This window comes from Ambystoma mexicanum, chromosome 1q, assembly GCF_040938575.1.
Source record: "Ambystoma mexicanum isolate Mex_15411 chromosome 1q, UKY_AmexF1_1, whole genome shotgun sequence".
NCBI classification, from domain to species: domain Eukaryota; kingdom Metazoa; phylum Chordata; class Amphibia; order Caudata; family Ambystomatidae; genus Ambystoma; species Ambystoma mexicanum.
In genome coordinates, this window is record NC_090922.1 from 1,507,667,740 (window position 1) to 1,507,683,011 (window position 15,272).

The 15,272-nt window shown below is 44.7% G+C and overlaps 1 protein-coding gene across 1 annotated transcript in view; it reads right to left on the minus strand.

Annotated features, from left to right (window-relative positions):
- Positions 1 to 15,272, minus strand: part of KDM4A (lysine demethylase 4A) — a 1,237,605-nt gene that overhangs the window by 1,173,155 nt on the left and 49,178 nt on the right. The window contains exon 2 of the mRNA XM_069642410.1: positions 1,473 to 1,644. Within this exon, the coding sequence (XP_069498511.1) occupies positions 1,473 to 1,619 (147 nt within the window). The 5' untranslated portion in view covers positions 1,620 to 1,644. The remainder of the gene's footprint in view (positions 1 to 1,472; positions 1,645 to 15,272) is intronic.

Here is a 15,272-nt window from a genome sequence, read left to right on the forward strand (position 1 = left end):
AAGATTATATTTTTTTAACCATTTTTCTCCCCATCTTTTTACATTTGTTGATAAAGATGTGGCTATAAGCACATTGAAGTTGTTACATAGTTCTGTCACCTCCAGTGCTTACATCTTGAGGTAGCTCGGTGGGACCCCTCCTGGTCTCCTTCACGTTATGCTTCTGTACTTTTGCATACTGCAGCACCTGTGCAATTATTAGACAAAGTTTAGGGTCCTTACTACATGGTAGTGACGTTCAGGTCTTAGCACTTTCCAGTCGTTACTCTGGCTGTTCGTTATTTGTTCATATGTACAGTAGCAGAGCGGTAAGATTGGTGAAGGCAGACGTAACCTCGGTTGTTGATGCATTTCATTATGGTGAACTCCCTATGCCTTTGTCCCGTTTACTTCATAAATACACAATTTGCAGACCTACTCTATTTTCCCCGGCAATTCTTGCACATGAGGCTGTTTGTCTATGTTCTTTGCTTTTGGTGATTGGTACCACTATGTAAGAAAGCACCTGCCTTCCTCAACAGGTTGGATGCCACACGATCTCCGCAAACAGATGCATAGTCTGTAACCAGAACGTCCCTGTAACAACGTTTGTCCATGGAATTGCATAGGTTTTTACTAGAGCAACTTAACCAGAAAGCCCCTTTAACAAGGTTTTTTGTCAGTGAATATATGTGCGTGTTCTCTGTAGCACCGTGCAGAGGTATGCCTCCCACCATAGACTATTCATGCTCTTCACCCATCTCACACTCATACTGCAAAATGCAGTGAAAAAAATAAAAGTCCTACCTTGACAGAACCAGCATAAAATTGCTGGGTTTTAAGAAGGAGCCTGGGGCTGGGGCGAATGAATGAAGGGAGTGGAGGGATGGTGGGAGCAGGGAAAATAATGCAAGGCCATGTATGCGATTTGGGGAGGTCAGAGCCTGGTACAGATCATTTAACACAAGCATTAATACTAAGGTTGAAGCCACAACAGTTTACACATCCCATTCACTGTATTGTTGTCACTGTGGGGTGGAGTCACAGGTTAAAGACTGTATTTCATTACCGGTTTTAAGTGTACTGGATAGTAGCAGGGTGAAGAAAAGGTCAACTGCACGGTGTGCAGTGCTCTATTCCCACACAGCCTGGCTTGTGTGGCACTGTTTTGTACAATAAATGCTTGCACTTCCAAATTTACATACAACACACATACAAAATCAAACCTTTAAAAATTAAATAAAATAGGCAACTTGGTACAACATATGTTGTTCTGCAATATGAAGGAGGGATGGGTGCAGAGGATGAATGGACTGTCGTGAGGGGCATACAGCTGTGTGCAACAATGGAAAAAAACGGATTTGGCAATTTCCCCAATATGATTCTCGAACATCTGGGAGTGTCTGAAAGCTGAATATTGATGGTCGAACCTCAGTCCTGGATGTCCTTAGCAGACTGCCCATGGACTCTACCCTCAACCCCAGCTGGCTTACCTTTGCCAGTCCTGCTCGGTGAGCTCCTTGGGACTCGATATAAGCAACATAGCGACTGAAGTTGCGGAATTCCTCCATAGTAGGATGGAAGGTCATAATTCGTGAGCCAGGGTTTGGATTCTCTGGATCAGATGCCATTCTGCTCATGGAAAATCTCCAAACCTATGCAAATCTAGAGAGAAATAAAACAAAAAAAAAACTCTCAATGTACAATTAATGACAAAATCTCAATCCGGTCTTAATTCCTATTGGTTGAAGTTATCTGTCAGCCCCCTTGACAGTTAATCCCTTACAGTCATCAACACGTGCCGAAGGTTTCCCACACAGAGAATGGTAAGCGTTTACATCATCAGACATTTGCCAGTCACTCACTAAAAAACCACTCAGGCATTCCTTGCCGGAAGGACTTCTATGTGTGAGGCTAAGTTCACCCTTGCAGGGTGGGGCTCAGGGGCTTAAGGGGCTTGTGGCCCCAGGCATGGCAAACCTGGAACTCCTCTTTGAGCAGAAAAGCTTTCCTTCTAAACTGCTAATGCTCGTCTTCAGACTCATTATTTTGCACCAACAGCTTGAATACATTTTATTATTCTCTTTCTATGCCTTACACTGCCTGTTATTTCTATAACCTGCTTTTGAGTTGCTAAAATGTTATATTGATTGTTGACACTAGGATAAGCAAGGGTCAGCTTTTGGGCACGAGAGACAGTGCGGTTCGGCGCATTACTTACTTTTTGACATTCTGGTTGTCCTGCTTTGAGAATCAGTCCTCTTCATTTCCTTGAGATTCGGAGCAATGAAAAGGGGAAAAATGGTGCGGTCACGCCAATGGCGCGCCGAAGTTGCGCCTAAGATAAGCCGTCTGTGACAAGTCCAGGACTATACTTCTAGACACTTCTAATGTTGAACCATCCTTTGCCACACAATTGGCTACAATATGAAATGGCTTTACAACACAATCTCCATGTGATGACAAGGTAATTGAAGTTTTAAAAGCAAAACAATTTATATATCGATTTGCCTTTGAATGAATATTACTCTCGAAAACTTAATTCCAGAGTAAATCTGCAGTTAAGCACATAGAAACAAAAAACAGGACTACCCACTTAAGCAGTTTATTATTTATTTATTTAGTATCTTATAGCCTAAATGAACAGTGAATTAAAGTGAATAGGCCTTAACACTAATAATGTTACTCACTGTAGTGACTACCTTACTCCTAGTCCATAGTCCCCTTTCCTCCATACTTGTGGGACATTCCGTCCTTCGGGACGGTACCAGAGCACTTTTAAAAAGCATAAAAAATTGCAAATGTTTGTCCTACTTTTATTTTTATGCGAGATACTGCACGTGGCGGTAACCCTGCCCTCCTGAGCTCCGCCCTGCGCATCGCCCTTCAGTCCTTTACTATCGCCAAGTCTTACACCATTTAAGCAATAATAGCGGATACTTTTTAGAGGGTACGGCAGGCGGGCGTATGGAGGAAACGGGACCATGGACTTGGAATAAAGGTAGTCACTATGGAGAGTAACTTTATTATACTCCTACGTCACCTCCCATTTCCTCCATACTTGTGGGAGAGTCCCAAGCCTGCCCCACAGTTAGATCGGGTGTATGGAAGACCCACTTACTGGAATAAATACTTAAGGACAGCCTGACCAAACTGGGAATCAGCCCTGGAGCTCAGGTCCAAGCAGTAATCCTTACAAAAAGCTGATGGGGAAGCACACGTAGCCGCCTTGGCAATTGTTTCCCAGGGAACATACTTTTGGAAGGCAACAGCAGCTACTTCGTCACGTACAAGATGGGCATGGATGTCCTTCGGAGGTTGAAGGCCCCGAATGGTATAGGCTTCAGAAATGCAGGAGGCAATCCATCGGGAGATAGTTGCCTTTGAAACAGGTTTCCCTTTTGGGTCTCCGAATGTGACAAAGAGTTGTGAGGAGCCCCTGAGTTCACTCGTTCTGTCGAGGTAAAACTTCAGGGCTCGCCTGACATCCAAGTTGTGTAAGATTCTCTCAGCATCTGAGGCCGGATTCGGAAAAAAGACAGGTAATTAGATTAATTGGTTCAAATGAAAATCGGTAACCACTTTAGGCAAGAAAGAAGGACGAGCGTGGAGCACAACCATATCCTTATAGAAGGTGAGAAACGGATGTTCCACAGACAGAGCTTGAAGCTCGCTTACTTGCCTCGTCGATCACTGGGTGGCGATTTGAAAATGGTCATCCGTCTTTCTCAAGATGGTGTTGAACACCATCTGGTCGTCCACTGGGTAAGCCTGGTGGGCCCGAGTGGAGGGAGGTGAATACTAACATAGGACAACATGGTCCTGGTCGTGAGTAGGGAGTGCCCAGGGTTCTACCTCAACCTGGCGTCTATCCTCCCAGGATCCACCTGTTCATCCACAGTGCTGTCTTCTAGGAAGCTAGTATCCTCCTCCTGGTCGAAAATGTCTCGATACGTGTCCATGTGGATCTCGTCCTCAGAGAGGACGCAAGTGTAATCTTCCTGAGTGGGTGCTAAATTTCTTGGAAACTTAGAAGTAGGCAAAGAGGGAGGGTCCTCCCGAGGTCTCTTGGGGGTAGGGTTCTCAGAAAGCGAGACACATTTCTCCAATCTATCCATACACCCTTCAAATTTTTCATCTTCCTCCCTATGTTGCTGAAATTTGTCTCCAATGTGCTCCCTATGTTGCTGAAATTTGTCTCCAATTGTGCTGGACAACGGCACAGGACTCTCTTCGCAGTCCTTGTGAGCATCAGGACGCTGTGGTGCGTCTTTCGGCATGTCCGCAGGCCGCTCTTTGTGCCTCAACGTCTCTTTAGACCTCTCCTTCAACCCCACTGCCGAAGAAATCCTAGCGATGCTTTCGGAGATGTTCGGCGAAGCAGGGCGATGTGCTGGTTGACTTTGAGGCCTAGCGGTAGATCTGTCTCCTACTGGGGCCTTGGGTGGCGCCAGAGCATCAGCTAAGGGCGCTTCGACGGCCGCATGGGTTTTGGAGGTAGCTCCCTTTGTTTTAGGAGGCCCAGTCACAAGACACTGCTGTGGATGCGGGGAAGGCTGCTGATCCGCAGGACCAGTGGATCCTGTTGAAATTCTCAGCGGTTCCGGTGTTGTGTGCTTAGTGTTGTGATTTTTACACCCCTGTCGCCGTGTGTTTTCCCAATAGCGTGACTCGCGTCAGGCCTAGCGGGGTCTGGGACGGGCGTTGCGGACCCTGAAACATCTGCCGTAAGGTAAATGGCATCCAACATGGATGCCTGGTCATCACTGGTCCCTCCCGTCACTGTCAGCGGGTGCAGCGGTGGGGGAAGACCATCCAGCCCGCGACATGCAATAGGCCACCCACCGCTTAACGTGATGCTCCTTAAGCGTCTTAGGGTGCAGTAGTTTACAGGTCGCGCACCACGCTTCGTCATGGTCAAGGGGTAGACAATTGTTGCAGGAGTAGGAGTGCTCGTCCTTCCAAGGGTATCTGGCCTTGCAATTGGGGCAAAACCTAAATGGCGTCCTTTCCATAGCGCAAGGCAATAAAGGTGATGACCAGACCTAGGGAGCAAAGAGGGGGAAAGAGGAGAGACATAAAGAATATGGCCATCCCCAACGCCACTCTCCCTACTGTGTAGGCGACCCAGAGGGCCCGGCCACGTGGACGGATTTGCCGCCGGATCGCAGGCGTCGAAAGTCCACCGCAGTCTACAGGGTGGTACAGGAAGCACCGTCGAAAATACTTTTTAAGGAGATAATCAATAAAGTCGATGAACAAGGTAATAACAATAACAATGTCTCTTATGAAAGAGCTCCTCAAAGTGCAAGCAGTTATCGGGGCGGAAAAAAACAATCTGAGGAAGCAGATTAACAAGCATCAGAAACACTGTTTATTCCGCGTTCCCGCTCTTTTGTGATTGGCCTCACTTGCCTGTCTATTTAGATCAGCCTGGAGGCATATCACTAAAAAGAGTTCTATCCCTAGAGAGGAGGCCCTGGTTTAGGTCTAACTGGGGTTCTTCAATCAAGTCAGGTCCGGGTCTCTCTGGGATTACCAGGCATTCCATCCGGTGAGTGACAATATGTCTTTGTGTTTTACTCTTTGCAGTAGGTATGTTTTTGTGCCCTCGTGCATAGACTCGGTGGGGTAGCGAATTCGAGAAAGTTATACGGACCAGGTGCTTTGGCAACCGGTGGGAAAAAGTGTGAACTATTCTCCAACTACAGAGACAGAGAAACAATCCTAGCATTCCCCAGACAAGGCAGGTTCATTGAGAGGGGATCAGCTAAAATTGCTGTATACCCAGATTATATGTTGAAAGTACAAAAGCAGCAAGCAGCGTTTGGTCCCACGAAGGAGCGACTTTGGCGAGCAGGCTGAGGTACATGCGGATTTACCCAGCCTGACTAAAGGTTCTCCATAACGAAACTCCTAATTTCTAGGATAACAAACCTGGATGGACATGGTAGGGGTTGACCGGCTCCCCATGCGGCCCGACGCAACAACCCGATTCACTGCTGAGGGGCTGGTGAGGATTTGCCCCAAGAGGGCATGCAGCAGGACATCATGGAGTTTGCACCATGGCGGGAGGGGAAGAAGGCGCCTCACAGGGTGACCAGTAAGGTGACTGGCTTACACCTGTGACTGCAGCGTGGGTGGCTCCACCGCTATCACTGCACCCCCTTCTTTTTCCTTTTTTAAGGATACTAGCTACCAGTACGCAGCTGCTGCATATGAGACCGGTAACATGGGTTGTGGAGTGTGAGAAGCGGCTACACTCGAATGAGCCAGTTGCTGCTGGGCAGATGTTAGGGGCTTGGGTCAAGTTTTGTGTTGGTTAAAAGTGCATGCTGCAATGTCCACTGACCCGGTCCGGCGCCCTGCCACGTTGTGCCCGCAAGCCTGTGGGGACTACTGGGTGGAGGCGAGGAATGCTGTGGCTTAGTGACACCCATGGGGGTCCTGTATTGGAAAAAGTGGGGGAGAAAGTAATGCGTGGTTGTGAGTGGGACGCCGGGGCTGGGATGAGCAACATTAAGATTAAGATTAGCTCCTGGAACGTTGTGGGGCTCAACAGCTTTATAAAGCGTAAAGGGTGCACATATAGGCTAATGGAGCACACATAGCCCTCCTGCAGGAGACATCTCACAATAGCTAGGCAGGACACACTTGTTAAAAAAGGGGTGGGGGATACAAGTATGGCTCTGCCTACTCCGCGTATTCCAGAGGCACACTTTATGGGTTGCCCCTTCGGTACCCTTTAAGCTGCTCGAATTCAGATGTGACAATGAAGGTAGGATGGTCATTGTGCATGGGTTTTTGGAGCAGCAGGAAATGTGCATCATTAACACATACGCTCCCAACCATGATACCACCTCCTTTTTCAAGTCCCTGTACCCTAGACTGGCACCATTTCGGGAAGCCTTGTGGATATTCTAGTCCAGATGGGATCCAAATGCTCACGGCCCTGAATGCATGGGTGAATTAGTCACTGCTGAATACAAGGCCTGGGTCCTCATGGACCATTCGCCTCTCGAGGTAATGTGGCAGAGAGCTGCGCGTAGACGCCTAATCCTGACGTGGAAGCTGAGCACCGTAGCGCTGCTTGATTAAACGTTGTGGAGGAGCTTGTTGCCCTAAACTCTGGAAGTGTGGACAGAGCGGGGACCCTGTGGGAGTCCTTCAAAGTAGTGATGAGGGGGAAGGCAACTGGTAAAATGCGTGGCATACGGAGGGACCTGATGCACAGCATTTCTGGAAAGGAGTCAGAGATAGAGGAGCTGGTGAATGGGGAGGGGCAAACTGCTGGTCAGGAGAGGAAGCTCTAGTAGTTATCCTCTGGGGTGGGACATCTATTCAATTGTTATCCCGATTTCAAAAACGGCCTTGCACCTTCACATTCTCCATCTTACACACTCTAGCACTACCATTCATCCTACTTATACTACAAACTACAATACCTCCTTGGCACTGTTACAGATTTAAAGATGCTGCACACTGCAGACCAGGACTCTTTCTACTGGCCAGGGATGTGGTGCATAATAAAAACGTTTTTATGTTTATTACATTCAGATTCTATTTTTGAGAAGGCACCCAACCAGTCGAACACTCCCCTTGACCTACAACCCGTGTCGCAATGGATCATGAATCAGGCCGGTGTGTAATAATGAAATATTTATTTATTTTTAAATTCAAATAAAAATCAAACAGATTCAATATAGGGCAGCAATCACCAGTGTGGTGATAATTACACAGCAAAACGAAGGGATACATTTAATGTAACTTTCTGACATCAGCCACAGTAATGCAAATATGAATCAAAACCAGATCACCTTTGGGAATACTTTTAAATGGGACAACTGTTATGCATTCCCCTTGCAACTCTCCCCCCAATCCCCTGTTAACCGAGTTTTGTGTGGATGGAGAGGAGTTGCAAGGAGTCCGGTATACTAGGCAAAAGTCGGATTGGAAATCCGACCTATCACCCCTGAATGGGAAGCCAAAAAATGAGTGAAATGGCACTCGGAAGTCACCAAATAATTATTTTACATGTGCAGTTGAATGAATAAGACAAGAATTGGAGTGGCTGTACTTAAGAAGCAAGAAAACCTACACGCTACAAAGCAAGGCACTAAACAACATGCATACAGGTTAGAAAAATCGACTTTGTGAAGGAAAAACAGTGCAGCAAGAATCACATGTGGCAGAATTGCTATTTCTTAGTTTTCGTGGGTTTAAAACAAGCAGCCAGCTTGTAATAGGTTTTACTTATGAAGTACAAAGGCACATAACAGGTATGATACTAATGTGAAAGGATGACTCTGGATGGGTGACAGTGTGGGATTCTTTAGAGGGAAGGTAAATCGGGTTTTTAAACGGGAAACACTTTCACAGGCAACTCGGTTTTGTTAGAAAAATGATTTATTCTACTGCTACTATATTTTAGTGGCTAGATATTTAAAGAAAGAGTACGCAAAGAGGTTAATTTGCAAGGTTACCTATTCACGCCGCGTTCAACTCTATGGGAAATTAATTAACTTATTCAAAATAATACTAAGGACTTCTACCACAGAATGAAATGATTTGGAAAGAATTGCGCTAACACCTGGAGACTAACACAGATTCTTTTAAGGACAGGATACACACAGTTTGACAATTTAAGAGGTTACTAGGGTGCTTATAGGATTTTTATATGGTTGGACATAATACAAGGTAACGGAGCAATGGATGCAGCTTTTGGTTACTGGGGGAAGGGTGATACTTACAAAAAGCACTTGAATTTGGTAGTTTGGAGAGCTAAACAGGTCTGTGGACAGCGGGACAAGGGTCTGGTCACTGCGCAGCAGGGAGGCTCTCCTTTAAGGGAACAGCGGGGGAACCGGAGTCTGGTCCCAGTGGGCAGCGAGGTGCATCAGCAGGGCAAAAACAGGTCTGATCACTGGATTCTCCCAAAGGGGTGAGCAACCTTTCCTCATTTCTCCCGGAATTATTGGGATTTTTGTAGGGTTTAATTTTGGATAAATGGTTCTGCCTGGATAGGAGGTTCTGTCTGGATCTGGATTATGGAGTCTTGCAGGGTGAATGTGGAATGTTGAATGTCTGGATCTCTGGATTTTGAAGGTTGGATTTTTTAATCTCCTGAATTTTGAATGTATCCTCCTTTTATAGGCATAATGACCTCAGAGGATTTTTACCATGTGGGAGAAATAACCGGGACATACCTCTAAGATGGGATAGGTCAGGCTGTGGATATCACAGCCTCCCTTTAAGCAGATTGGACCCAGTGGAGGGACATCAGTTTTAGTGTGGGTGTTTTTATGATATGCTTTGTTATACCACAGTTACATTTGTCAAAATCGTTTTTTTATAAATATTTACAATTGTTATCCTCCTGAAAATCAGATTGGCAGACCCCATATTTTACAAGGAATATGCCATTCCAAACCCCATGTTTGTACGAGCTTTCAGAGCTCTGGTCAATTTCTGTACACATGGATATGTTCAAGAAATGGGTTCTTTGAAACTGACAGCAAGCAAAGGGACAGAGAGAGAGCTTATTTTGAAGAGCTTTGCCTGTGTTAATTTGTTGCAAAAGTAAACGCTTGCCATATGGCCTGAAATTAATTTCTCTGCTCTTCACAGATTTTCCTTGACACAACAATGCGTTTCAGGGAGGAAGGGCCCTCATTTGATGGTGTTCATCCTAAAGATAGATGGGCATGGCTGCTAACGCTGCTCGCATTCAATCCCTGTGTTTCCTGTGTATCTACAAGCGAACTAGCTTTGCCAGAACTACAGCATCCAGAAGGCACTGGTCTGTTTACGCTGGGCGGAGCTATATAACGGAAGTCGCGCGCGCACCGCGCGCGCGCACCGGCGAAGTCCCGGTCTAAGTCCCGCTTTGCCGCTGGAGAACGCTGCTAACGCTGCTCGCATTCAATCCCTGTGTTTCCTGTGTATCTACAAGCGAACTAGCTTTGCCAGAACTACAGCATCCAGAAGGTGATTGCCGACAGAGACAGACTTTTGTACACTCATCAGAGCGGACTTCAGAGCGGACGTTGTTGGATATTAATATTATATTTATGTCTCTTGTGTAGGCACTGGTCTGTTTACGCTGGGCGGAGCTATATAACGGAAGTCGCGCGCGCACCGCGCGCGCGCACCGGCGAAGTCCCGGTCTAAGTCCCGCTTTGCCGCTTCGCCGCGGCGACTGAGGCTTGTGGCTAAAGCAATCTGTACATCGATAGTGTTTTCACACATTTTAGGTAAACTTTAGTCAACTTGCTTGAATTTATGATATTTGGTTTCTTTCTTTTTATCTATTTTAATCATGAAACGACATACAAACACGTTAAAGTCTGGCATGCCGATTGTAACCATATTACATCGATCTAATGGCGCCAGTTATTCTAAGTCTCCTACCACCGTCAATACAAAAAGGACCCGACTTAGCTCCACTCCGCGATCAAACTTCAGTTGTACGAAACAAGGCAAAACGGACATTCTCCAAAGAATGGATATTCGCCCGTTCTGCAAAGACTCAAGGCAAACTTATCATGAAAAATTGACAGCTGAAAAGCTAATAGGAACAACTTTGCAACAACCAGTGACAGAGTTTGTAAACTTGGAAAACAGCGCAAACAGTGACCCTACGAGCAGAGATTCTGGTGGAATAAATGCAAATGACAAAGAAAAAATGGCGATACAGGTGGGGGAAAGTTGTATCGGTGAGTCATACAAATCAATTATAATCACCGAACCTATTGTCATGTTTGCTAAGGAAAATGTCTCACTCACTGATAGTGCTATACTCACGAATGTAATAACTGGGATGGTAGTTCCTTCTCCTGAAGTGCGTAATGTGTCTGGCATAACTGTAAGTGATACTTCAACTTCGATGCCACCTGTGGATTATCTGTCTCAAGATTTTCCCGTTATTGATTTAGAGATTAATTCCTCTGCTACACTCTCTCATACAAGTATGCAAAACTTATCTAAGTCGCCGGCGTTATTCACGAACACGAGCCCCATTGACTCAGATGCAAATCCTTCTTTTATCGCTCCTACGCCGAGAAGGGCAACTGGAAAAGTCCCCGTGGATAGGCGCTTTAATGACTCTCGAACGGTAAATACGAGTATAGCTCTAACATCAATGAACAACGCCATCTTGGCGTTGGCCAAGCTGTTCGAAGTGCTAGTTGTGAAAGCAGACACACATTCAAAACAGTTTGACCAGATATTTGAGAATCAACTTATAATATCTAATAGATTAGAAAATCTGATCAACACAAACACACTATCAACATCTACACGATCTGTGTTCACACAGACGACACCAGTTGTCGAACCTATTGCTCAAGAGTTTCAACCTATACCGTTTATCCTGGAGCCTATAGTAGACTCCATGGAAATGGAAATTGAGTCAAAAATTAAAACACAGAAGATACCCACATATGCCTTGTTTGACACTAAAAAAATTGAGAACCTTAGTACTAAAAAACCACCCTTACAAGAACAGAGAAAAAAAACAAAAAATATGAAAATGGGGAGTCGTCAACCGTCACAAGTTAAAGCTTTCATTAAGAAAGTTTCAGCGACAAACACCCTAACTATTGCGGCTTCTAAAGCTATTACAAAAAAATATGCGTCACAGAAACGTACAAAAAAAGCAAACACACAGCCAGAACCTGACACGACCAATGTGGCTCTAGCATATAGCCCTCTGAATAACTTAATTAATGCAGCAAGTCAGATCTCACGTAGTAACCCTAATGAACTAAGTGGGAGTGTATTGACCAATGACACACTCAGTAGACGTGATACAACAGCTACTGACCATACCGGCAAGCCGCCGATGACTCAGAGCATAGAGGGCGATGACCAGCGCCGCAAAGAAATACGAAAGGCTGTGGACGATTATTTGGCCTCTAAATCAATCCCAAAAAATCTAAATTTCCCGCAGGTGGACTCAGCCAATGTGCAGCCACTTGCGTTGGATACAGCTCCAATTTTAAAAGAACCAACTTCCCTGGATATGGGGGAAGGGCTTTCTACTGCTCCCCTCCATCCTGCATGGAATGCGAGGTCTACAAAAAGTGTCAGGATAGAGGCTCCGGAGACTAATGTAGCTCTTACTGGGGACATGGAACGCCTGGTTCAGACAACTATAACGAAATTCTTGGAGGCCTCTATGGTCTCTCAAACAGCCTCTACTCTAAATAGACATAATGGCGCACCTAAGAAAATAAATGAGCCAGTACCTTTAGCCAAACAAAAATCTGTTGGTGCTGGCACTAAACGGCCGGCGACACATTCTCTGACCCTGAGTTGCTTGCCGACGCCAGCGATACAGTATAACTTAAATCGGGCATCAGTCCTAGCAATTTTTCATGATATCCCAGATCTTGAGGATATAGGAACTGTAGACATCGAACTTGTGGAATTCCCAGACGCTTCCAACCAATCCCTAGTCAACCTATGGATTAATTCGAGAGTGGTAGTAAACGCAATTTGGGCTGCGAAATCTCAAATCACTGATCTTGGCTTTTCACTATCTGTAACCCCAGAGGCAGTGGAGAAGACCTCTACATGCCGCCCGCTACTTTCAATCCAGCAAAAAAATCGAATCCAAGAGCGATCAGAAAAGACTTGCAGCTGTCAATGCCAGTTGAAGCAAGGATAGCATACGACTCTTGAACCACCTAATCTCCAGTTTGCCAGTTGGAATTCCAGAGGGCATCGTCATTTAATCAATAACCCCATGCAGCATGAATTGAATTATGATGTCATATTGCTCCAAGAATCCTGGTTAACCAGTACTCCTTCTTGGGACAATTATGATGTATGCTTAATTCCTGCACAAAAAAAGCGTTTGGGACGCCCGACATCGGGTCTACTAACTGCTGTTAAACAATCTTCTGGACTAAAAATAACATCATGGTTTTGTCCGAATCAGTTTATACAAATGACTAGAGTGCTGGGAGAAGGGTTCACATGTGCGATCATTAACATCTACTGGAATCCTGCGGGAATTTCTGACGATAGCCTATTTGAATCCCTGGCACAAGCCTTTGACATAATTATGTTGGATGGACTTGTGGACTTGATCTACATGGCAGGAGATCTAAACTTACATTGTCTAGGCCCATACACTAAGTCGGAACAGAAACGACTTGATATGTGGTCGATGTTTACTAAGGCACGCAACCTTCACATGCTGAATGGAGCCTTTACACATGACATTCCTCCTAGACCCACATGGCAGCGGGCCAATAGCAGTGGGATCATCGACTTCACTTACGTTAATGGGAAGATGTTAGATTTGGTTCTAAATTTCTGTATAATTGAAACCAAGGCAAGCGATCACAACATTCTGCAGACAACCTGCAGGAGTAACAAAATGTCCTTCAAGGTTCAACCTCTCTATCTTAAAGGGACACATGAAGTGAATCCGGCTAGAAATCGAATGAAGTGGTCGGAACATTCACTAAAAATTTTTAGATCAAGCTATGATGCTAATCTAACAAATAATACCATGAGCGATATTGGGGCTGTGGATGTTTATTACGACCTAATGCAGCTCTTTTCACTATCTTCTACTAAACATAAACAAAAACAAATACCGCATCTACACATCCCTAATCATGAAGTCAAACTTAAAAAGGCCAGTGTTCGGGCTGAGAAAAGAAAGGCCAGCAAACTCCCTTCAGAATTACGTCAGGCAACTATTGTACGAATACAAACAAATTATAGAAATTGGGCAAGACACATGAAAGCTAAACTCTATCAGAAAGACGGGGAAGAAATGCTAGCCTCCTTAGCTTCAAAAAATCTGGCCCGCTCATGGCATACTATAAACCAAATAACATCAGGTCATCAAGTAGCAATTCAATCAAACGATGTCTCAGAGGACTTATGGGTAAATCATTATTCTGACCAATTTAAAAGTGCCCAACCTTTTTCATCCAGTTCAGTAGCAAAGTTTGATGCTACATTTAACCTACGTTTCACTAAAGAAGACATAAAACAGCTAATAAATCAGGCAAGTAATTCCAGAGCTCCTGGTCCAGATGGCCTATCTAACAGTCATTTAAAACAATTCCCGGATATTTGGGCGGACATTTTATGTCTCATGTTTGAAACAATTAATAAATCTCAAAGAATTCCCTCATCCTGGAGACAGTCGATTCTCATCCCAATATATAAAAAGGGAGATCGCGCATGCCCGGCAAGTTATAGACCTATATCATTATTGGATGTCTCAGGAAAGATTTTTTGTCGACTCATTTTACGAGATCTACATGAGTGGACCAAGAATCACTTGAGACGTGATCCCCTTCAATCGGGTTTTGTCACTGGATTAGGAACATGTCCTAATATTATTACTATTAATATGCTGAAAGCCCAATATTCAGTTAAGAAACAGACTCTTTTTTTTGCATTCATAGACTTCCGGGCTGCGTTCGATTCTATAGATCGAACTCTTCTTTTTAATAAATTGAAAGCGTTCGGCTGCCCCAGCTCTATTTTGGCCCTAATTGTGCAACTACACACTAATACGACGACGCGCGTGAGACTGACACGCGAGGGCCTGTTGTCGGCACCTATTCAGACATCTGGTGGACTCAAACAGGGTTGTATATTGGCATCTACATTGTTTAACCTCTTTATATTAGATGTAGGAATGGCCTTTCTTGGTATTAACGCTGATCCTCCTGAGTTGAGTGGTCGACGCATCCCGTGGATGCTCTATGCAGACGACTTAGTTTTGATATCACAGACACCAAAGGGGTTGCAGAATTTGCTAACTGCTCTTTCACACTATGCAGTTTCAAACTTTCTCAAAGTGAATATAGCCAAATCGCAGATTATGGTGTGCAAACCCCACGGGAAAGGTAAAACTTACAATGGGCCGTGGTTTTTACAACAACAAACCATGGAAATTAGTTCCAACTACAAATATCTGGGTGTGTGCATTCAAAATACTGCTAGCCATGTTACTGACTCACACATTTTAGACACTAAATTGCTGAGCCTTATATCGCAAGCAAAAATTTTGATATATAAATATGGGAAGTTTACGTTAAAACATATTCTGATGTTTTTTGAACAAAAAGTAGTTCCCATTTTGCTCTATGGGGCAGAGACCAAACTATATAACGATGACAACCATTGGAATAGATTAGAGGCCACTTTTTGGAAAAAGGTGCTGCGGCTGCCAAATTGTGTACCTCTTCCTATACTAAGATTTGAATTGGGACTGAAATCGCTGCATAGCAGAGTGAAATGGAAAATGTGTGCCTTTT